Source organism: Saimiri boliviensis, chromosome 9 (assembly GCF_048565385.1).
Source record: "Saimiri boliviensis isolate mSaiBol1 chromosome 9, mSaiBol1.pri, whole genome shotgun sequence".
Classification (NCBI taxonomy): domain Eukaryota; kingdom Metazoa; phylum Chordata; class Mammalia; order Primates; family Cebidae; genus Saimiri; species Saimiri boliviensis.
Window position 1 is genome coordinate 95,964,053 of NC_133457.1, and position 23,383 is coordinate 95,987,435.

The window sequence follows — 23,383 nt, forward strand, 5'->3', positions numbered from 1 at the left end:
CTCCACCATTGGACGCACCACGGTTCCAGGAGAAGATCCTTATTCCTTGGCTCTGGGACCCTGAGTGGCCAGCCTCAAGAGACAGTCGGTCTCTTCCCAGGTTCAGGACGTTGAAAGGAGGCTCCACGATCGCCCTGCAGGCTATAGCCCCTGTGAGCCATTCAGGGCCTGCCTCCGCCCCATGGCCCTCAGCCCGGGGGTGGGCTTTCCCCACAGATGTTCCTTATCACAGCATCACTCAAATTTGGGAGCCTGAAGTTCCCACAGAGGCGGGGGCGGAAGAGCACAAGGAGGAACAGAGGGTCGCCTTCCCCAGATGCCTTCCCTTGGGAGGCTCTATGAAACTAAGAACACGGGGAAATTGCCGGGCGCGGTGGCTCACGCCTGTAATCCTAGCACTTTGGGAGGCTGAGGCGGGCAGATCACCTGAGGTCAGGAATTCAAGATCAGCCTGACTAATATGATGAAACCCTGTCTTTTTAAAAAAAAAACAACAAGCCGGGCGCGGTGGCTCAAGCCTGTAATCCCAGCACTTTGGGAGGCTGAGGCGGGTGGATTACGAGGTCAGGAGATCGAGACCATCCTGGTCAACACGGTGAAACCCCGTCTCTACTTAAAATACAAAAAATTAGCTGGGCATGGTGGCGTGTGCCTGTAATCTCAGCTACTCCGGAGGTTGAGGCAGGAGAATTGCCTGAACCCAGGAGGCGGAGGTTGCGGTGAGCCGAGATCGTGCCATTGCACTCCAGCCTGGGTAACAAGAGCGAAACTCCGTCTCAAAAAAACAAAAACGAACAAACAAAACCAACAACAACAACAACACAGGGGGAAACTGAGGCCCACAAGTGGTGCCATTTGGCCACTCAGAGTGGCTGCAGTAGAGCCATGCATAGACACAGGCCACTCACTCCAGTGCACCCAACACCCTCCCAGCCGTCCTGAAAAATGTCTGGCAAGACTCATGACCTTAGGTCTGGCGTGGTGGCTCACGTGTATAATCCCAGCACTTTAGGAGACCAAGTCGGAAGGATCTCTTGAGCTCTGGAGTTCAAGACCATCCTGGGCAACATAGCTAGACCCTGTCTCTACAAAGCTTAAAAAGAGAGAGAGAAAAAAAAAAGACAAGGCACACTCTCTTCCAGGTTCTTTGAAGGAGTGTCTTCCCCCGTCCTCTGTTCATAGGACTACTCTATAGAATACCCTGGTCAGCGACCAAGAGGTAAAGGGTGGTTCTTTTTTATTTTATTTTATTTTATTTATTTTTTTGAGACAGTCTTGCTGTGTTGCCAGACTGGAGTACAGTGGTGAAATCTCAGCTCACTGCAACCTCCACCTCCTGGGTTCAAGCAATTCTTCCGCCTCAGACTCCCAAGTAGCTGAGACCACAGGCACATGCCACCAAGCCCGGCTAATTTTTGTATTTTCAGTAGAGACGGACCTCCAGCCCTCACCCATTCGTCCACCCGTATACTAACAGTCCCAGGCCACATTTACTGAACTCATGCTCTGCTTCATTGGAACACATCACTCCTCTTCTTAACTTTGATTGCCTCCCATCTTCTTTTGATTTTATTTTATTTATTTTTATTTTTTTTGAGCAGAGTCTTGCTCTGTCATGCAGGCTGGAGTGCAGTGGTGCAATCTCGGTTCACTGCAACCTTTGCCTCCCTGGTTCAAGGTATTCTCTTGCCTCAGCCTCCTGAGTAGCTGGGACCACAGGCGTCTACCACCATGCCCAGCTAATTTTTTTGTATTTTTAGTGGAGATGGGGTTGCACCAAGTTGGTCAGGATGATCTTGAACTCCTGATCTGCCTGCCTCAGCCTCCCAAAATGCTGGGATTACAGGTGTGAGCCACCACTCCTGGCCCTATTTGATTGATTGATTGATTGATTGATTGAGACAGGGTCTCGCTTTGTTGCCCAGGCTAGAGTGCAGTGGAGTGGTGTGATCTCAGCTCACTGCAACCTCCACCTCCCACCCCAGCCTACTGAGTAGCTGGGACTACAGGGGTGTGCCACCATGCCAGGTTAATCACCTTCTTTAGAATAAAATCCAAGTTTCTCACCATGGCCTATAGGTCCTTTTTGGCGGTCCAGCCCACCTCTCCCTCCATCCAGCCTCCCCTTTAACCATGACACGCTGGCCGAGATGGCCTCTCCTCTGTTGTTCTTTTGTTATTTTGAGATGGAATTTTTGCTCTTGTTGCCCAGGCTGGAGTGCAATGGTGTGTCTTGGCCGAGGCTTGCTTCTCTATTAACTGACAGTCTTTTTTTTTTTTTTTTTTTTTTTTTTTGAGACAGAGTTTCGCTCTTGTTACCCAGGCTGGAGTGCAATGGCACGATCTCGGCTCACCGCAACCTCCGCCTCCTGGGTTCAGGCAATTCTCCTGCCTCAGCCTCCCGAGTAGCTGGGATTACAGGCACGTGCCACCATGCCCAGCTAATTTTTTGTATTTTTAGTAGAGACGGGGTTTCACTATGTTGACCGGGATGGTCTCGATCTCTCGACCTCGTGATCCACCCGCCTCGGCCTCCCAAAGTGCTGGGATTACAGGCTTGAGCCACCGCGCCCGGCAGTCTTTTTTTTTTTTGAGACGGAGTTTCACTCTTGTTACCCAGGCTGGAGTGCAATGGCGCGATCTCGGCTCACCGCAACCTCCGCCTCCTGGGTTCAGGCAATTCTCCTGCCTCAGCCTCCTGATTAGCTGGGATTACAGGCACGCGCCACCATGCCCAGCTAATTTTTTGTATTTTTAGTAGAGACGGGGTTTCACCATGTTGACCAGGATGGTCTCGATCTCTTGACCTTGTGATCCACCCGCCTCGGCCTCCCAAAGTGCTGGGATTACAGGCATGAGCCACCGCGCCCAGTTTAACTGACAGTCTTTACCATAGCTTGTGAAGTAGTAACTATCATTAGCTTCCTTTTACAGGAAAGATAACAGGAGCTCAGAGAGGTTAGGCCATTTGTTGAAAGTCACATACTAAGATTAAAACCCCAGAGAGAGGCTTTTCACCACCTGCCACTGGTTGTAGGGGGCAAGTAGAGGTAGGCCAGCTCCCAAGTGCTTGAAATACTAATAGATGCTTCTTCTTTTTCTTCTTTTTTTTTTTTTTTTTTTTTGAGATAGAGTCTCGCTGTTGCCCAGGCTGGAGTGCAGTGGCTCCGGCTTGGCTCACTGCAATCTCTGCCTCCCAGGTTCAAGCGATTCTCCTGTCTCAGCCTCCCGAGTAGCTGGGATTACAGGCACCTGCCACCATGACTGGCTAATTTTTTGTATTTTTAGTAGAGATAGGGTTTCACCATGTTGGTCAGGGTGATCTCAAACTCCTGACCTCCTGATCTGCCCACCTCAGCCTCCCAAATTGCTGGGATTACAGGCATAAGCCACCGCACCCTGCCAACTTTTGTATTTATAGTAGAGATGGAGTTTCACCATTCTGGCCAGGCTGGTCTCAAACTCTTGACCTCGGGTGATCCGCCCGCCTCTGCCTTCCAAAGCGCTGGGTGGTGTAAGCCATCGCTACCTGCCTAATAGATGCTTCTGGAGTAGGAGGACTTGCGCCTGGCTGGAAGGTTGGCAAGATTTGAGTCTGCAAAGGCCTGAAGAGAACATCCCAGGTGGGAGAAACAGCAAGGAGGGGTGGGTGGAGGAGGCAGGGACACCCTGCTCATGCGACTACTGTCTGCAGAGGGTCTCCAGAGGCAGGACCCCCCAGGGGTAGGGACGCTGATTCAGGAGTCGCTCTGTAGTCCTTCCCACAACGCTGTGGGCCGGGGTGCCCCCAGGGACGAGGGCTGGGCGCTCCCACGCTCAGCCGAAGCAGGACGTTCCCACGCGGGGGCGGCCCTGGGAAAGGCTGTGGGGCGGGCTGGGGGCGGGAGCCCGCGCTCAGGTCCCTCCGGAGTGGAGCGGGTTCTCCGTTGCTCGCTGGGCAGACCCAGGTCGCATTCCTGCTGCGGAGCCGGCGAGGTGAGTGAGTTGGGGGAGGACCCCGTTACCCAAGCGTGCGCGGGTCGGGGTCTCGGCTGGGTCTCCTGCCCTCGCCGCCGGGTCATGCCCCGAGTGGTCCCTGTCATAGGGGGGCTTCTTGCAGGTCAGAGTTGAGGACTCCTTGGGAGTTATCCTCTGCAATGAGTGCCATCTCTTTCCCCAAATACAGATTACACCCTCCCTCTCTCGATATGTGGGGCTCTCCCACCCACTCATTGTAATCACTGGCCGGAGACCCTCTTTCCCAGAAGTGCGGGCTGCCCCCTCCCACTTATCACCTGTGGTGCACCCCCTCCCCCACTCTATTTATTGAGTGCCCCTCTCTCTCCCTAGATGTGGGACCCCCTTTTTCTCCCCAGGTGTGCGTCTCCCTCCCTCTGACCCAGTTAAGTCCCCCGTTCTCCAAAGCCTCTCCCCACCCCCATGGATGCCAAACCTTGAGTCTTCCCGGGGGGGGGCGGTGGGGGACTGAGCTTAGCCAGACGGGCTCAGCCCAGTGCCCCAACCCCTTCACCAGATCCAGCAGAGCAGGCTCTGTGTGCACGTAGGCACCCAATTAGGGGGGAAGGGGTGGGGCCAATGGTCTATCTGTCCTGCCAGTGCAGGAGCCTCTGCAGATGGCCCTTCGGGGAAGAGAGCCTCACGACCTGCTCCCTCTCCACCTGGACCCTCACCCAGTTTCGTCTGGGAAGCAAATAACTGAGGGGGGTTCTCCAGTCTGGCCAGACTGAGCTGGGGCTGGCACCAGAACCCAAGCCCTCAGCCTCACATGCCTGAGACCCTGCCCCAAGAGTTTGGCCTCCTCCCACTTCTCAGATGGTGAATTGAGGTCCCAAGAAGGGACTCCAAAGGTCTAGGACCCCCATTGCCTCCCCCATCCCCAGGGATATGAGACAAAATGAGAAGGGTAAAGGGCATGAGGGTAACCTTGAAACCCTGGGACCCCTGCCACTACCATACCAGTGGAAAGGGTTTCTCCATCAGGCCCTGCGGTGTGGGGGCCGAGGGTGATGTGGGGGCAGAATTCCTCTATACCTCCACGCCCCCAGATGCTTTCCAGAGCTGCCTGGAACTTGATGCTGAGGAAAGGTGAACGTGGAAGACGAGAGATGCACAGCCCAGAAGCCCCCGGTGAGACCTGGACTCCTGCCTCCCAGCCTAACTCCAGAGCTAGGGGCAAGGCTCCCCTCTGCAGGCTGCCCTCTTTGCCCTTCCATGCCACCCTGGGCCTGTTCCTACCACACTTCCCATGATCCCATTCCTTGGTCCAAGGCCAAGTTACTCCAGGAAATGGAGCCCACGGGTAAGCCAACAGTGCCCATCTCCATGCCAAGCTTCCGTAGGAGCCAGCCCCCGGCCTCAGGCCTTGTGCCCTGGGGTGGAGGATGCCGGCCCTGGCTCCTCCTACGCAGACCCTAGCTTCAATGCTAGTCAGAAGAAAGAGACCTAAAGCAGTAGAGACTTCAGCCAGATAGCAGAAGGGCCTTGCTGACTGGTGGAGAATAACAAAGATAATTTTGTTATTAAGCCCTTACTAGTACCCCAAGCTATGGTAAACATTTTATGTGGATTAGCTTTTAGACTTCACAACAACCATGTGAGGTGGAGGCGGTGTTATCTCTCTTTTGCAGATGAAGAAATTCAGGCCCAAAGATCTAAATATTAGAAGAGGCAGGATTCCTTGCCCCAGGCAGCTCCAACACTCTCCCATTAAGGGGGTACCAGTGCCCTCCTTGTGGGCACTTCTGCTGTGAAGAGAATCTTTGTTGAGACCCTGCCTAATGTCCGGCCATATTCTGGGCACCCCGGATGCCCATAGGAAGCGCTTGAGGGCTTAGCCATCATGGTGAGCTTCCAGGAGTGGAGGCCAGTAGTAAAACCAACCTCCATTGAACAGAATGATTTACTGAGCATCTGCTGTGTGCCAGGCACTGAGCAAAGCCATTTTTTTTTTTTTTTTTTTTTTTTGAGACAGAGTCTCACTCGATCGTCCAGGCTGGAGTGTGCAGGCGCAATCTCGGCTCACTGCCACCTGGCCTCCCAGGTTCAAGTGATTCTTCTGCCTCAGCCTCTCAAGCAGCTGGGACTATAGGAGCATGCCACCATGCCCGGCTAATTTTTTTGTATTTTTTTAGTAGAGACAGGGTTTCACCATGTTAGCCAGGATGGTCTCTATCTCCTGACCTCGTGATCTGCCAGCCTGGGCCTCCCAAAGTGCTGAGATTACAGGTGTGAGCCACCGTATCCAGCCTCAGGAAACCTTTTAAGTGTTTTTGTTTGTTTGTTTGTTTGTTTGTTTTTTGAGACAGAGTTTCACTCTGTTGCCCAGGCTGGAGTGCAGTGGCACGATCTCAGCTCACTGCAACCTCTGCCTCCTGGGTTCAAGTGATTCCCCTGCCTTAGCCTCTCGAGTAGCTGGGACTATAGGCATGGTGCACCACCATGCCCAGCTAATTTTTGTATTTTTTAGTAGAAACGGGGTTTCATCATATTGGACCGGCTGGTCTCAGACTCCTGACCTTGTGATCCGCCCACTTTGGCCTCCCAAAGTGCTGGAATTACAAGCCTGAGCCACTGCGCCCAGCTCCTTCTCCTTTTTTTTTTTTTTTTTTTTTTTGAGACAGAGTCTCACTCTATTGCCCAGGCTGGAGGGCAGTGGTGCCATCACAGCTCACTGCAGACTCGACTAGTCAGGTTCAGGCAAGCCTTCCACCTCAGCCACCTCAGTAGCTGGAACTGTGCCACCACGCCCAGCTTATTTTTAAAAACTTTGTAGATATAGGGTCTCCCCATGTTGCCCAGGCTGGTCTTGAACTCCTGGGCCCAAGGGAGCTGCCTACCTCAGCCTCCCAAAGGGCTGGGATTACGGGCGTGAGCCACCATGCCCAGCCTGGCCTGAGTGTATTCTCTTGAAGCTTCCCACATGAATGAGTTAGGTTCTCTTGTTATCCCCACTTTCCCGACGAGGATATTGAAGTACAGCAAGGTAAAGGGGCTTGTTGGATCTGGGAGAAAGTGGAACTGAAGTTCAAAACCAGCTGACTCCAAAGCTGGGTCCTTGGCCATTCATTAAACGGATGTGCAGAATGCTTTACAGTTTGCTGGGCAATTTCACATCGGGCATCTCAGGTTTCTGCCACTGAATCTTTACCCAACCATTGCCTCTGCCTGACGTGACCTCCTCACCTCAGATATTCCCAAAGAGCGTGGAATTTGAAACCAGAGGGACTGAATTGGAACCCTGGCCCTCCTTTTTTTTTTTTTTTTTTGAGACAGAGTCTTGCTTTGTCGCCCAGGCTGGAGTGCAGTGGCATGATTCCAGCTCACTGCAACCTCTGCCTCCTGGGTTCAAGTGATTCTCCTGCCTCAGCCTCCCAAGTAGCTGGGACTACAGGCACACACCACCATGCCCAGCTAATTTTTTTTTTTTAAGGCGGAATCTTGTTCTTGTCGCCCAGGCTGCCATACGATGGCATGATTTTAGCTCACTGCAGCCTCTGCCTCCTGGGTTCAAGTGATTCTTCCGCCTCAGCCTCCCAAGTAGCTGGGATTACAGGCACCCACCACCACGCCCAACTAATTTTTGTATTTTTAGTAGACACGGGGTTTCACCATGTTGACCAGGCTGATCTCTAACTCGTGACCTCAGGTGATCCACCAGTCTTGGCCTCCCAAAGTGCTGGGATTACAGGCATAAGCCACCACTCCTGGCTTTATTTTGTTTTTGTTTGTGAGATGGAGTTTCACTGTTGGTACCCAGGCTGGAGTCCAGTGGCTCTATCTCAGCTCACTGCAACCTCTGCCTCCCGGGTTCAAGCAGTTCTCCTGCTTCAGCCTCCCAAGTAGCTGGGATTAAAGACATGCACCATCAACCCCAGCTAATTTTTTTGAATTTTTAGTAGAGACAGGGTTTCACCATGTTGGCCAAGCTGGTCTCAAACTCCTGACCCCAGGCGAGCCACCCACCTCAGTTTCCCAAAGTGCTGGGATTACAGGAGTAAGCCACTGTGCCGGCCTGCTCATTCTTGCTCTGTGATTTTCAGCAAGTCACTTAACTTCTCTGTTTCTTTCTTTCTTTCTTTCTTTCTTTTTTTGAGACGGAGTTTCACTCTTGTTACCCAGGCTGGAGTGCAATGGCGCAATCTCGGCTCACTGCAACCTCCGCCTCCTGGGCTCAGGCAATTCTCCTGCCTCAGCCTCCTAAGTAGCTGGGATTACAGGCACGCGCCACCACGCCCAGCTAGTTTTTTGTATTTTTAGTAGAGACGGGGTTTCACCATGTTGACCAAGATGGTCTCGATCTCTCGACCTCGTGATCCACCCGCCTCGGCCTCCCAAAGTGCTGGGATTACAGGCTTGAGCCACCGCGCCCGGCCTTTTTTTTTTTTTTTTGAGATGGAATCTCACTCTGTCCCCAGGCTGGAGTGCAATAGCATCATTTTGGCTCCCTGCAGCCTCTGCCTCCTGGGTTCAAGCAATTCTCCTGCCTCTACCTCCTGAGGAGCTGAGATTATAGGCAAATTTTTGTATTTTTAGTAGAGACAGGGTCTCACCATGTTGGCCAGGCTGGGCTACTCAGTTTCTTCATCTGTAAAATGGAGATGAAAATATCACCTGGCTCTGAGTGACAGGGAGTAAATGAGTCCACTCACCTGAAGGCTTTAGAATGGCTCCTGGCACAAGTAGGTGCTCAATAAATGCCTTCTTTATTAATATGGTTAGAGATAGGGTGTCCCAGGGGCAGCCTGGACTCAGCTCCCTTCTTTGTGTCTGCAGCCCGTGGTGAGGGGAAGATGCCCCCCTATGCCAACTGGTATGCCCAGCGCTCCTACCCCATGCCAGAAGAGCCCTTCTGCACAGAGCTCAATGCCGAGCAGCAGGCCCTGAAGGAGAAGGAGAAGGGAAGCTGGACCCAGCTGAGCCATGCCGAAAAGGTGGCCCGTAGGTGTCAGGGTGGGGCTGGCTGTAGAGTGGGCTGGGGGCTGACTTTGGAAATTAGGGCCTGTCAGGGATCAGAGGGCAGAGAGAGGCCCCAGGACACCCAGAAACCTCCAAACACCTGAGGGATGAAGGTCATGGATTTGTCCATTTCTCTTTTTTTGAAACGGAGTCTTGCTCTGTCACCAAGTTGGAGTGGAGTGCCGCTATCTCAGCTCACTGCAACCTCTGTCGCCTGGATTCAAGAGATTCTCCATCTCAGCCTCCTGAGTAGCTGTGACTACAGGTGTGCGCCACCACCCACAGCTAATTTTTTTTTTTTTTTTTTTTTTTTTTTGAGATGGAGTTTCGTTCTTGTTACCCAGGCTGGAGTGCAATGGCGCGATCTCGGCTCACCGCAACCTCCGCCTCCTGGGTTCAGGCAATTCTCCTGCCTCAGCCTCCTGAGTAGCTGGGATTACAGGCACGCACCACCATGCCCAGCTAATTTTTTGTATTTTTAGTAGAGACGGGGTTTCAACCATGTTGACCAGGATGGTCTCGATCTCTTGACCTCGTGATCCACCCGCCTCTGCCTCCCAAAGTGCTGGGATTACAGGCTTGAGCCACCGCGCCCGGCCACCCACAGCTAATTTTTTGTATTTTAGCAGAGACAGGGTTTCACCATGTTGGCCAGGATGGTCTCAATCTCCTGACCTCGTGATCCACCCGCCTCGGCCTCCCAAGGTACTGGGATTACAGGCGTGAGCCACCGCGGCCAGCCCTTGTTCATTTCTTTATTCACTCACCTGTTTGTGCACAGCCTGATGCTAGGCATTGCTGGGGACACGACGTGAATCACCTGGATCATTCCTACCCCCATGGTGCTCTCAGTCCCGTGGGGAAAACCAACACAGACCCAATAATTGTAATACAGAATATGTGGCTAGGGCGAGATGTGTTCAAGGACTGTGAGATGAAATCCTGGTGGGCCTCTCGGAGCAGGGCACATTCCAGCTGGCCTTGAAGGGTGAAGAGGAGGGCACTGCCAGGGAGTGGGAACTGCATGGGGAATGGTGTCAGAGCAGCAGACTGTGGAGGGTCCTGGCATTGAGTGGTGTGGGGGAGATGGGACAGAAAGGCAGATAAGATGGTTGGGGAGGAGCCCTCTGACCCTGAGGCTGGAGGGATGTGTGGTCCTTGTCATGACCACCAGAGCACCCCTGGGCTGACCCTTTGATATTTGGAGCACCTGATTCTCATTCCATGAATGGGAATACTCAGCCTGATGTCCAGCATTTCAGGGAATTCCTAGTGGGGAAAGGCTCATGCTTCTCACAGTCATTTATTCAGTCAGCATCTTACTGAGCACCTACTACAATACCACGCACTGGGAATGCAGCTGTGAGCCAGCCAGGCTCCGTTCCTGCCTGTGAGCTTGCGTCTCCAGCCCTCTCTCAGCTCCTCTCTCTCTCTGTCACACACACACACACACACACACACACGCACACACACACTATCTTGGTCTTCTCTTCATCCATTCCAGAAATTGACACTGTTTATCTGAGCATGGTGGCACACGCCTGTGGTCCCAGCTGTTTGGGAGGCTGAGGCAGGAGGGTTGCTTGAGCCCAGGGGAGCTGAGGCTGCAGTGAGCTGTGATTGTGCTACTGCATTGCACTCCAGCCTGGGTAACAGAGAAAGAGCCTGTCTCAAAAAAAAAAAAAAAAAAAAAAAAAAGGAAATAAAATAGAAAGAAAAGAAAGAGAGAGAAAAAAGGGAAGGAAGGAAGTTAGGGAGGGAGGGAGGGAGGGAGGAAGACATTCCCCAGGCAAGATGGTGATACACACCATCCCTAGTACGTACTGTACACTTACGTGAGCAGGCGCCGCTGTGGAGGTAGGTGCTCTCATTAGCTCACATTTGAGAGACCGAGGCTCACTGAGGCACAGTCACTTGCAATGGTCGCATGGCTAGAGAGTGGTGGAGGCAAGATTTGAAACCACACAGGCACTAGGGTTTCACCCTTAGCTGCTGTACCACGTTAGGTAAACTGAAGGTTTGGTGGGATGCTTGGTGAGTTGCAGTGTAGTCTCACAGCTGAGTTAACAAGTTCTTTTTCTGGGTTTTTTTTTTTTTTTTGAGACAAGGTCTCTGTCACCCATGCTGGAGTACAGTGGCCCCATGTCAACTCACTGCAACCTCTGCCTCCTGGACTCAAGCAATCCTCTCATTTTGGTCTCCCTAGTAGCTGGGACTATAGGTGGGCGCTACCACACCTGGCTAATGTTTTTTTTTTTTTTTTTTAGACAGAGTTTTGCTCTTGCTGTCCAGGCTGGAATGCAATGGCACAATCTTGACTCACTGCAACCTCCACCTCCTGGGCTCAAGTGATTCTCCTGCCTCAGCCTCCCAAGCAGCTGGGATTACAGGTGTGCACCACCACACCTGGCTAATTTTATATATTTTTTAGTAGAGACGGGGTTTCACCATGTTGGTCAAGCTGGTCCCGAACTCCTGACCTCAAGTGATCCACCTGCCTCGGCCTCCCAAAGTGCTGGGATGACAGGCATGAGCCACCGCACCCAGACGTTTTTGTATTTTTTGTAGAGACAGGGTTTCACCATATTGGCCTGACTGATCTCGACCTCCTGACCTCGTGATCTGCCTGTCTCAGCCTCCCAAAGTTTTGGGATTACAGGTGTGAGCCACCACGCCTGACTATTTAGCTGGGCTAAATCACTTGAACCCAGGAAGTGGAGGGTGGAGTGACCGAGATCATGCAACTGCACTCTAGCTTGGGGGACAGAGCCAGACTCCGTCTCAAAAAATAATAATAATAGTAATTTTTTCAAAAGGCCTTGTGTGGTGGTTCATGCCTGTTATTCCAGCACTTTGGGAGGCTGAGGCAGGCAGATCGATTGGGCCCAGGAATTCAAGATCAGCCTGGGCAATATGGTGAAACCTCATCCCTACACAAAATACAAAAATAAGCTAGGTGTGGTGATGTGCACCTGTGTTCCCAGCTACTAATTGGGCTGAGGTGGGAGGATCGCCTGAGCCTGAGATGTCAAGGCTGTGGTGAGCTACGATTGTGCCATTGCAGTCTAGCCTGAGTGACAGAGTGAGGCCCTGTCTCAAAAAAGAAATTTTTTTTTTTTTTTTTTTGAGATGGAGTTTCGCTCTTGTTACCCAGGCTGGAGTGCAATGGCGCGATCTCGGCTCACCGCAATCTCCACATCCTGGGCTCAGGCAATTCTCCTGCCTCAGCCTCCTGAGTAGCTGGGATTACAGGCACGCACCACCATGCCCAGCTAATTTTTTGTATTTTTTTAGTAGAGACGGGGTTTCACCATGTTGACCAGGATGGTCTCGATCTCTTGACCTTGTGATCCACCCGCCTCGGCCTCCCAAAGTGCTGGGATTACAGGCTTGAGCCACCGCGCCCGGCTCAAAAAAGAAATTTTAAAAAAATGTTTTAAAGACATGCTCCTCTCACCTCTGTCAACTGAGTTCCAAGGGTTTCAGAAGCTCTTGTGTAGGAACTGGGGGCAGAGACAAAAATGTGTGTTTCTTTTTTTTTTTTTTTTTTTTTTTTTTTTTGAGATGGAGTCTCCCTTCTGTTGCCCAGTATGGAGTGCAGTGGTGCAATCTTGGCTGGCTGCAACCTCCGCCTCCCTGGTTCAAGTGATCTCCTACCTCAGCCTCCCGAGTAGCTGGGGCTACGGGCACCTGACATTATGCCCAGCTAATTTTTGTACCAAATGTGTATTTCTTGGTGTGTCATCTTTAGTTCTGCCTACACTCCTCTAAGAAAACGCCTCTAAACTCCATCCCCAATTCTCTGCCTCCCTTCCATTAGCAACTCCCTCAGCCTGGAAAGCCTGTCACCAGGAAGAAGTCTGATGTCTTTGAGGGCAGTGAGCCTGCCTGATTTTTAGGATTCTCCAGGGGCGCTCTCATTCACTCATTCATCCTGGGAATAACCATTAAAGGCCTACTTTGAGCCAAGCACTGTTCCGGGTGTTGGGAATATAACAGTGAACTTACATCATATCAACAATGTAACAGTGCACTGAAGCCTAGAAAAGATAAGCAGTAAATAAGAAAACAAAGGAATACAAGTATTAGTATGAAGGAAGAAAAAGTCAGGAACAGTTCTGATTAAAGTTTGAGTCAGGCTGGGCGTGGTGGCTCACGCCTGTAATCCCAGCACTTTGAGAGGCCAAGGTGGGTGGATCATGAGGTCAGGAGATCGAGACCATCCTGGTCATGGTAAAACTCCGTCTCTAACAAAAAATAAAAAATTTCAAAAAAATTGAATCAAATAAAAGCACAATCTTGCCACTTCCTTGCCTCAGATTCACTCTCCTCAATACTATTTCTTTTGTTTGTTTGAGATGGAGTCTTGCTCTGTTACCCAGGCTGGAGTGCAGTGGTGTGATCCTGGCTCACTGCAACCTCCACCTCATGGATTCAAGTGACTCTCCTGCCTCAGCCTCCCGAGTAGCTGGGATTACAGGTGCCCACCACCGCACTTGGCTAATCTTTGTGTTTTTCTTTTTTTTTTTTTTTTTTCTTTTTTTTTTTTGAGACGGAGTTTCACTCTTGTTACCCAGGCTGGAGTGCAATGGCGCGATCTCGGCTCACCGCAACGTCCGCCTCCTGGGCTCAGGCAATTCTCCTGCCTCAGCCTCCTAAGTAGCTGGGATTACAGGCACGCGCCACCACGCCCAGCTAGTTTTTTGTATTTTTAGTAGAGACGGGGTTTCGCCATGTTGACCAGGATGGTCTCGATCTCTCGACCTCGTGATCCACCCGCCTCGGCCTCCCAAAGTGCTGGGATTACAGGCTTGAGCCACCGCGCCCGGCCTAATCTTTGTGTTTTTTAGTAGAGATGGGGTTTCACCACCTTGGCCAGGCTGGTCTCCAACTCCAGACGTTGTGATTCGCCCGCCTCAGCCTCCCCAAGTGCTGGGATTATAGGCATGAGCCACTGCGCCATACATAAAAGAATGTACCAAATCTTTTATTTTATTTATTTATTTACAAACAGGGTCTCGGCTGGGTGTGGTGGCTCACGCCTGTAATCCCAGCACTTTGGGAGACTGAGGCAGGCAGATCACTTAAAGTTAGGAGTTTGAGACCAGCCTGGCCAACATGGTGAAACCCGTTCTCTACTGAAAATACAAAAAATTAGCTGGCTGTGGTGGCAGGTGCCTGTAATCCCGGCTACTTGGGAGGCTGAGGAAGGAGAATTGCTTGAATCCAGGAGGCAGAGGCTGCAGCAAGCCGAGATCACACACTCCAACCTCAGCAGCAGAGTGAGACTCGGTCTCAAAAAAAAAAAAAAAGAAACAGTCTCACCCTCTGCCCCAGCTATGAGAGCACTGTAGCCTCAAACTCCTAGGTCAAGCAATCCTCCTGCCTCAGCCTCTTGAGTGGCTGGGAGCAAGGCATGTGCCACTGTACCTGGCTAATATTTTAACTTTTTGTAGAGACAGGGTCTCGCTATGTTGCCCAGGATGGTCTTGAACTCCCACACTCAAGCAATCCACCTGCCTTGGTCTCCCAAAGTTCTGGGATTACAGGCGTGAGCCACCACACTCAGCCCCCTCCCTAATTCTGTTAGAATGAAATCCAAATTCTTCTCCGCTGATTCTGACAAGGTCCTGTGTGAATTGGTTCTGGCTAGCCTCTCATTTGCTAAATTCTCGCTCTTTTTTTTTTGAGACAGAGTCTCACTCTGTCGTTCAGGCTGTAGTGCAATGGCAGCTCTCAGCTCACCACAACCTCTGCCTCCCAGGTTTAAGCGATTCACCTCAGCCGCCAAAGTAGCTGGGATTACAGGTGTGTGCCGTCACACCCAGCTAATTTTTGTATTATTATTATTATTATTATTATTATTATTATTTTGAGACGGAGTTTCACTCTTCTTACCCAGGCTGGAGTGCAATGGCACGATCTCGGCTCACCGCAACCTCCGCCTCCTGGGTTCAGGCAATTCTCCTGCCTCAGCCTCCTGAGTAGCTGGGATTACAGGCACGCGCCACCACGCCCAGCTAGTTTTTTGTATTTTTAGTAGAGATGGGGTTTCACCATGTTGACCAGGATGGTCTCGATCTCTCGACCTCGTGATCCACCCACCTCAGCCTCCCAAAGTGCTGGGATTACAGGCTTGAGCAACCGTGCCCGGCTATTTTTGTATTTTTAAGTAGCGATGGGGTTTCACCATGTTAGGCTGGTCTGGAACCCCTGACCTTGTGATCCACCCACCTTGGCCTCCCAAAGTGCTTGGATTACAGGCGTGAGCCACCATGCCTAGCTAAATTCTGTCTTTTTTGCTCATTTCACTCCAGCCACAGTGGTCCTCACTTCAGCCTTTCCCTACCCACTTCCTGCTTCAGGGTCTTCGCACTTCCTTCCAGTTTTCACCAGCTTTCTCCCACTGATTTTTCAAGCCTCTGCTCCAATGTCATCTCCTCTGAGACACCTTCCCCGGCCACCCAACAGTTTGCCTGAAGCATTTCCCATCGTCTCCCCCTCTAAGCTCCACAAGGGCAGGGTTTTTCATCTGGCTCATTCACTGCTGTCACCTGTTCCTGACCATGCTGTACATACAGTACATGCTCAGTAAAAATCTGCTGAATGAACAGCATCTGCTCAGGGAGCGGGAGACAGGGATCACTTAGAGTGGACGCACCTGAGGCCCTTCCCCATACCCACCTGCCTCCAGTGTACCGGCTCCAGTACCATCAGACCTTTGCGGAGATTAACCGTCGCTCCAATGAATGGAAGACAGTGATGGGCTGTGTCTTCTTCTTCTGTGGATTCGCAGCTCTGCTGATTTGGTGGCAGCGGGTCTACGGTGAGTGGCGACACCCCATCTGGCTGCAGTCCTGGGCTGTGCCCTTGTGGTCATGGCCACCAGTCAGCTTCTTAAAGAAACCACGCTGGCACTCATCTAATAGTTGAAAATTTCCTGAAGAGGTGTAGGGTGAAGGGCAGAGCATGGCTGTCTAGGTTCGAATATAGGAATGCTACCTCTCTAGGCCTCAGTTTCCTCATCTGTAAGATGGGAATAGTAATGGTTCATCTCAGGGTACTTAAGAGGACTTAATGAGAGAGGGCTGTAGGTCAGTGTTTGGCTTATAGTCATGAATGGTGTTGTTAGATTGTTGTGTATGAACTATGTGTTTTTCAGTGTGTGTATATATATATATATATATATATATATATATATATATATATATATATATATACTGAACCTCTGTCTCCCAGGTTCAAGTGATTCCCCTACCTTAGCCTCCTGAGTAGCTGACACTACAGGAGTGCGCCACCATACCTGGCTAATTTTTGTATTTTCAGTAGGGATGAGGTTTCACCATGCTGGTCTTGAACTCCTGGCCTCAAGTGATCTGCCCGCTTTGGACTCCCAAAGAATAAGATTACAGACATGAGCCACCATGCCTGGCCTGTTTTTCAGTATATTGTTTCAGCTGCTGTAACAAAGAGTCCCCAACTTACAAGAGCTTAAACGAGATAGTGGTTTATTGCTTTCTCACAACAAAAGGCAGAGATGCAATCCAGACACATGTGAGGACTCCTCAATGCAGGCTTCTTCTGTTTTGTTGCTCTGCATCTTTGACACCCAAGATGGCTGCTCCAGCTCCTGCCATCAAGCCTACATTCCAGCCAAAAGAGGGAAAGGGAAAATATGCTCCTCTTTGAGGCCTAGAAGTTGCGCATACCACTTCTCCTCACATGCTATAGGCTGAGAAATGATCACGTAACCATATCTGGCTACAAGGGAAGCTGGGAAATGTAGTCATTAGCTGGGTAGTCACATGTACAGCGAAACTTTTATTACCTCTGAAGAGTGGTTCTCAAAGTGTTCTCCGTGTACCAATAAGCACCACCTAGGAACTTGCTAGAAATGCACATTCTCACCCCAACTAGTCAGACACTCTGGGGGTAGACGCCAACAATTTTTATTTTAACTGCCCATCCCTCTGGTGGACCAGTGGAAGGCTCAGCACCTCCTGTGCATCCCAGAAGGGATATATGTATATATATTTTTGAGACGGAGTCTTGCTCTGTCACCCAGGCTGGAATGCAGTGGCATGATCTCGGCTCACTGCAACCACTGCCTCCTGAGTTCAAGCAATTCTCCTGCCTCAGCCTCCCAAGTAGCTGGAATTACAGGCACCCGCCACCACACTTAGGTAATTTTTGTATTCTTAGTAGAGATGGGGTTCTACCATGTTGGCCAGGCTGGTCTTGAACTCTTGACCTCGTGATCCACCCACCTCGGCCTCCCAAAGTGCTGGGATTACAGGCGTGAGCCACTGTGCCCAGGCTGTCCTCATATATATATATATATATTGTTTTTTGAGACGGAGTTTCGCTCTTGTTACCCAGGCTGGAGTGTGCAATGGTGCGATCTCGACTCACCGCAACCTCCTCCTCCTGGGTTCAGGCAATTCTCCTGCCTCAGCCTCCTGAGTAGCTGGGATTACAGGCACGCGCCACCATGCCCAGCTAATTTTTTGTATTTTTAGTAGAGACGGGGTTTCACCATGTTGACCAGGATGGTCTTGAACTCTTGACCTCGTGATCCACCTACCTCGGCCTCCCAAAGTGCTGGGATTACAGGCTTGAGCCACCGCGCCCGGCTGTCCTCATATTTTTAAAGTGAACAGTCATACCTACTTCCTACTCTCAACCCCCTTAGAAAGTATAAGGAATTATTTCATCCTGGACCCTGCCCAGTGAGTGGGAACAAACTCAGTAATTACATAATTACAGTAGGTCACATGTGTCAGGTGCTTAATATTTGTCTAACATTGTGCCAACAGCTTTAGAAATACTCAGTCCCCACAATCCTAGTGGATAAGACCTGCTTTTGACAGGTAAGGAAACTGAGGCTCAGAGAGGTGAAGTGACTTGTTGAAGGTCACAGAGCAAGGGAGTGGTGGAGCTGGGATTTGCAGTCTTCAAATCAGTGCTCTTATTACCACGGGCCACAGAGGTAGACAACTCAGTGAGGCGACTGAGTTGGACATTGGCCCAGTGCCCACAGTCCTTGGAGTCTAAGGCAAAGCTGGGATCAGAACCCAGAGGTGCCTGGGACGAGGCTTTAGGAGAGAGTCTGGTGCGGGGCTAGGCAGGGTAGAGGGAGCTCCTCAATGCAAGATACCCCAACCCTGTGGCTGGAGACCCTGGCTGGTGGAGGAAGGCTGGCAGGATCCTGAGCCACTCTTGTTCTCCCACCCCATGCACTCCCTGCAGTATATCCTCCAAAGCCCATCACCTTGACGGACGAGTGGAAGGCCCAGCAGCTGCAGCGCATGCTGGACTTGAAGGTCAATCCTGTGCACGGCCTGGCCTCCCACTGGGACTATGAGAAGAAGGAGTGGAAGAAGTGACTTGCATCCCCAGCTGTCTCCCAGTGGCTCCACCCTGGCTGGGAGCCTCTGGTGGCCCCTCCTCTCCCCTCCCTTGCCCTTAACCCAATAAAGCTGGTTTGTTCTCTTCTGCCTCTAGCCTCCACTTCAGACTTTACCTGGCACCTAAAATTAAGCATTGTAATAGGTGAGGGGCAAGAAGGGCTTAGAACTCAGATAGTCAGGGAGGGCTTCCGGGAGGAGTCAGGGGGGGTGGGGCTAGGGCCAAAGCTTAGGTGGGATTAGGAAAGGCAAGAAGAAGGGAAGGCATTGGGGCAGAGGAAGTGGCTTAATCAAAGGTGAGGATACCCCTTTATTCAGCTAATTAACAAATACTTATTGGGTGCCTACTGTGTGCCAGGTTCTAATCCAGGCCCTGGGGATGCAGCAGTAAACAAGGTAGGCAAAGACCTTGACCTCATGGAAGAGACATTCTTCTATGCAGGGGGATCGAAAAATGAAGAAATAAGAGCAGTAAGTTGTTTGTTACATGGTAATAAGTGCCACGAAGAAACAAAACGAAGCAGCATGAGGGGACAGGCTAGAGGGGATTGGGGGGTGGCAGGTGAAGGCCTCTGGGGGGGGGTGGCACTTCGTTTGCTCGTCTTGTGCCTTGGCCTCTCAAAGTGCTGGGTGCCCAGGCTGGTCTGGAGCTCCTGGCCTCAAGTGATCCTCCTGCCTCAGCCTCTCAAAGTGCTGAGGGATTTTATTCTAAGTGTGATGGGAACCTGGTCCATTTGGGTTCTTCTTCTTCTTTTTTTTTTTTTTTGAGACGGCGTTTCGCTCTTGTTGCCCAGGCTGGAGTGCAACGGTGTGCTCTCAGCTCATAGCAACCTCTGCTTCTTGGGTTAAAGCGATTCTCCTACCTCAACCTCCTGAGTAGCTGGGATTACAGGGATGCGCTGCCAAGCCTGGTTAATTTTTTGTATTTTTAGTACAGACAGGGTTTCTCCATGTTGGTCAGGCTGGTCTCAAACTTCTCAGGTAATCCACCCTCCTTGGCCTCCCAAAGTACTGGGATTACAGGTATGAGCCGCTGCACCCGGCTGTCCATTTGGGTTCTTTGAGAAGCAAATGCTAAGAAGGAATTAACCATGTGAAGAGATTTTTTGCAGGTAATGCCTGTGAGAGATAAAAGAGAGAGGAAGCAGCCGAAGCGGGTGGATCATGAGGTCAAGAGATTGAGACCATCCTGGTCAACATGGTGAAACCCCGTCTCTACTAAAAATACAAAAATTAGCTGGACATGGTGGCGCGTGCCTGTAATCCCAGCTACTCAGGAGGCTGAGGCAGGAGAATTGCCTGAACCCAGGAGGCGGAGGTTACGGTGAGCCAAGATCGTGCCATTGCACTCCAGCTTGGGTAACAAGAGTGAAACTCCGTCTCAAAAAAAAAAAAAAAAAAAAAGAGAGAGGAAGCAGGAGTAGGCTGGGAGAATCCTCAGACTGCGGCGCAGGTCTGACACCTGCAGACAAAGAGAAGGGAAGAAAGAACTGCACAGGAACGGACTCAGACTTCACGGCCTCCGGATCATTGAGTCCCATCAGGAGACAGAAACCACAAAGCAATTTGAACAGGGGTTGTTTAATATTAAAAAATAGCCGGGCATGGTGGCTCACGCCTGTAATCCCAGCACTTTGGGAGGCTGAGGCGGGCGGATCACGAGGTCAAGAGATCGAGACCATCCTGGTCAACATGGTGAAACCCCGTCTCTACTAAAAATACAAAAAATTAGCTGGGCATGGTGGCGCGTGCCTGTAATCCCAGCTACTCAGGAGGCTGAGGCAGGAGAATTGCCTGAATCCAGGAGGCGGAGGTTGCGGTGAGCCGAGATCGCGCCATTGCACTCCAGCCTGGGTAACAAGAGCGAAACTCCGTCTCAAAAAAAAAAAAAAAAAAAAAAAAAAAAAAAAAAAAAAAAAATTATTAATCTGACACAGGAGAGTCACTATAAAGATGCAAAGGCCGGATCATATCTGTAATCCCAGCACTTTGGGAGGCTGAGGTGGGCAGATCACCTGAGGTCAGGAGTACAAGACCAGCATGGCCAACATGGAAACCCAGTCTCTACTAAAAACAGAAAAATTAGCCAGGCTTGGTGGCACACCTCTGTAACCCCAGCTACTAGGGAGGCTGAGGCAGAAGACTCGCTTGAACCCAGGAGGTGGTGGCTTCAGTGAGCCAAGATCTCGCCACTGCACTACAGTCTGAGAAACAGAGCAAGACCTTGTCTCAAAAAAATTAAAACAAAAATAAAGATGCAAAGAGACCTTTAAAAGGTATCCAAGGAGAGTCCCCAAGGAAAGATACACTTAGAAGGGGGTGCCCTCCCCAAGTGGGGTTCAGACCTCCATGGAGACGGTGTGGTTGGTTGCAGCCCACTGGATGGCAAGAAGTCAGGTGGGTTGCCTATAGCCAGAGTTGGTCCATAGTCACTGGGAAAGCAGGAACAACCCTCAGACGGCCAAGGGAGCTGAGACTTGCAGGCAGGTGGAACTGGGGCACATTTACAGATGTGAGGCCTAAAGCTTGAGGCATCTGCATCAGGAGGATTGCCGGAAGATGTCCCCAGGCCTGAGGGCTGCAGGGTTGGTCTAGGCTATGCACACTGGGCTCATGGCTAAGCAACCACAACACAGGAGCAAGAACAGCATGTGCGTGTGCGTGTGCACGGACCTACACATACACACAGAAACCTCCTTTCCTCCTGAAAGTATCTTCCAGCACTGACTCCTGTCAAAGCTCAGCATCTCACTGCAGAGGAGTACAGTTCCTCGCCAGTGTGCAGAGCAGAATGAATCTGGAGCTGAGCGGTACTACACTGATAACTGGCCCGGCATCTTTCAGAAAGCCTTCGCTAGGCCAGTGGGAAGTCCCAGAGCAGGTTAATGCCCACTAGAGGAGTCCTGTATCGGGCACCATTAACGCATCCCTAGTGTATTAGTCAGGGTTCTCTAGTGGGGCAGGACTAATAGGATAGCAGTATATATGAAAGGGAGTGTATTAAGGAGAATCGACTCACAGGATCACAAGGTGAAGTCTCGCAATAGGCCGTCTGCAAGCTGAGGGGCTAGAAACCGGTCTGAGTCCCAAAACCTCAAAAGTAGGGAAGATGGTAGTGCAGCCTTTAGTCTGCGGTTGAAGGCCCGAGAGGCCCTGGCAAATCACTGGTGTAAGTCCAAGAGTCCAGAAGCTGAAGAACTTAAGAGTCTGATGTTCGAGAGCAGGGAGCATCCAGGACAGGAGAAAGGTGGAGGCCAGAAGACTTAGCCAGTCTAGTCCTTCCACCTTCTTCTGTCTGATTCCTCCCTCCTTACCTCTTCTCTTTCTCTCTCTCTCTCTCTCTCTCCCTCTTTTTCACTCCGTCTCCCAGGCTGGAGTGCAGTGGCACAGTCTTGGGTCACTGCACCCTCTGACCCCCCAGCTTCAAGTATTTCTCCTGTCTCAGCCTTCTGAGTAGCTGGGATTACAGGCATGGGCCACCATGTCTGGCTAATTTTCGTGTATTTATTTAGTAGAGACGGGGTTTCTCCATATTAGCCAGGCTGGTCTCAAACTCCTGACTTTAGGTGATCTGCCCACATCAGCCTCCTGAAGTGCTGGGATTACAGACATAAACCACCGCACCCGGCTCCTCTGCCTGCCTTTAACCTAGCTGCGCTGGCAGCTGATTAGATGGTGCCCATCCAGATTGAGGGTGGGTCTCCCAGTCCACTGACTCAAACATTAATCTCCTTTGGCAACACCCTTGCAGACACACCCAGTAACAATACTTTACATCCTTCCATCCAATCAAGTTGACAATATTAAACATCACACCTAGTAACCCCATTGTGTTCATGCTGAGTGGCCTCAGCATGAACACTGCAGCAGGTCTGAAAGCGTGGAAGCTGGAGGTGGTCACACAACTACCCCCTTCATAACAGATTCTCTTGAACAGGCTGAGCAGCACATCTCCATCGATACCCTAGATGCCAAGGGAAGAATTTAGCAGAGCAGTTTCAACAATAGTCATTCACTCAACAAATATTTATTGTGCATTCTAACTTAATCACTTCTTTTAAAAGGTCTTGTCAGCTGGGTGCGGTGGCTTACGCCAGTAATCCCAGCACTTTGGGAGGCTGAGGTGGGCAGATCAGCTGAGATCAGGAGTTCGAGATCAGCCTGAACAATATGGAGAAACCCCGTCTCTAGTAAAAATACAAAAATTAGCCTGGCGTGGTTGTGTGCGTCTGTAATCCCAGCTACTTGGGAGGCTGAGGCAGGAGAATCACTTGAACTCTGGAGGCAGAGGGTGCGGTGAGCCGAGATCATGCCATTGCACTCCAGCCTAGGCAAGAAGAGCAAAACTTCATCTCAAAATAAATAAATAAATAAATAAATAAACAAACAAACAAATAAATAAATAAAATAATAAAAGGTCTTGTCTCCAAATGCAGTCCCATTCTGAGGTGCTGGGGGTTAGAACATCCTTGCATGAATTTGGGGAGACACAATTCAGACTAGGTGTCCCCAGACTTTTTACACAGGGGGCCAGTTCACTGTCCCTCAGACCATTGGAGGGCTGCCATATACTGTGCTCCTCTCACTGACCACCAAAGAAAGAGGTGCCCCTTCCTGAAGTGCAGCGGGGGGCCGGATAAATGGCCTCAGGGGGCTGCATGCGGCCCGCGGGCCGTAGTCTGGGGGTGCCTGATTCAGACCATAATAGTTGGACTTAGGGCTGGGCACGGTGGTTCACACCTGTAATCCTAGCACTTTGGGAGGCCAAGGAGGGCAGATTACTTGAGGTCAGGTGTTCGAGACTAGCCCAGCCAATGTGGAGAAACTCCATCTCTACTAAAAATACAAAAATTAGGGCCAGGCACGGTGGCTCAAGCCTGTAATCCCAGCACTTTGGGAGGCCGAGGCAGGTGGATCACGAGGTCAAGAGATCGAGACCATCCTGGTCAACATGGTGAAACCCCGTCTCTACTAAAAATACAAAAAATTAGCTGGGCATGGTGGCGCGTGCCTGTAATCCC

The 23,383-nt window shown here is 50.9% G+C and overlaps 1 protein-coding gene across 1 annotated transcript; it reads left to right on the top strand.

Moving 5' to 3' along the window:
- The first annotated feature begins 3,873 nt into the window (after positions 1-3,873).
- COX4I2 (cytochrome c oxidase subunit 4I2) lies at positions 3,874-18,458 on the top strand. Its single transcript, XM_039479336.2, has 5 exons — positions 3,874-3,975; positions 5,046-5,127; positions 8,773-8,937; positions 15,650-15,781; positions 18,205-18,458. The coding sequence occupies exons 2-5, from the start codon at positions 5,046-5,048 to the stop codon at positions 18,339-18,341; spliced, it is 516 nt and encodes a 171-aa protein (XP_039335270.1). The 5' UTR covers positions 3,874-3,975; the 3' UTR covers positions 18,342-18,458.
- The last annotated feature ends 4,925 nt before the right edge of the window (positions 18,459-23,383 follow it).

Bases quoted from the DNA above. Each gene is read 5' to 3' on its own strand.
- COX4I2 (XM_039479336.2), top strand. From the start codon at position 5,046: ATGCTTTCCAGAGCTGCCTGGAACTTGATGCTGAGGAAAGGTGAACGT. The intron at 8,938-15,649 runs GTAGGTGTCAGG...ACCTGCCTCCAG, and splicing joins CCATGCCGAAAAGGTGGCCC to TGTACCGGCTCCAGTACCAT. The intron at 15,782-18,204 runs GTGAGTGGCGAC...CACTCCCTGCAG, and splicing joins TTGGTGGCAGCGGGTCTACG to TATATCCTCCAAAGCCCATC.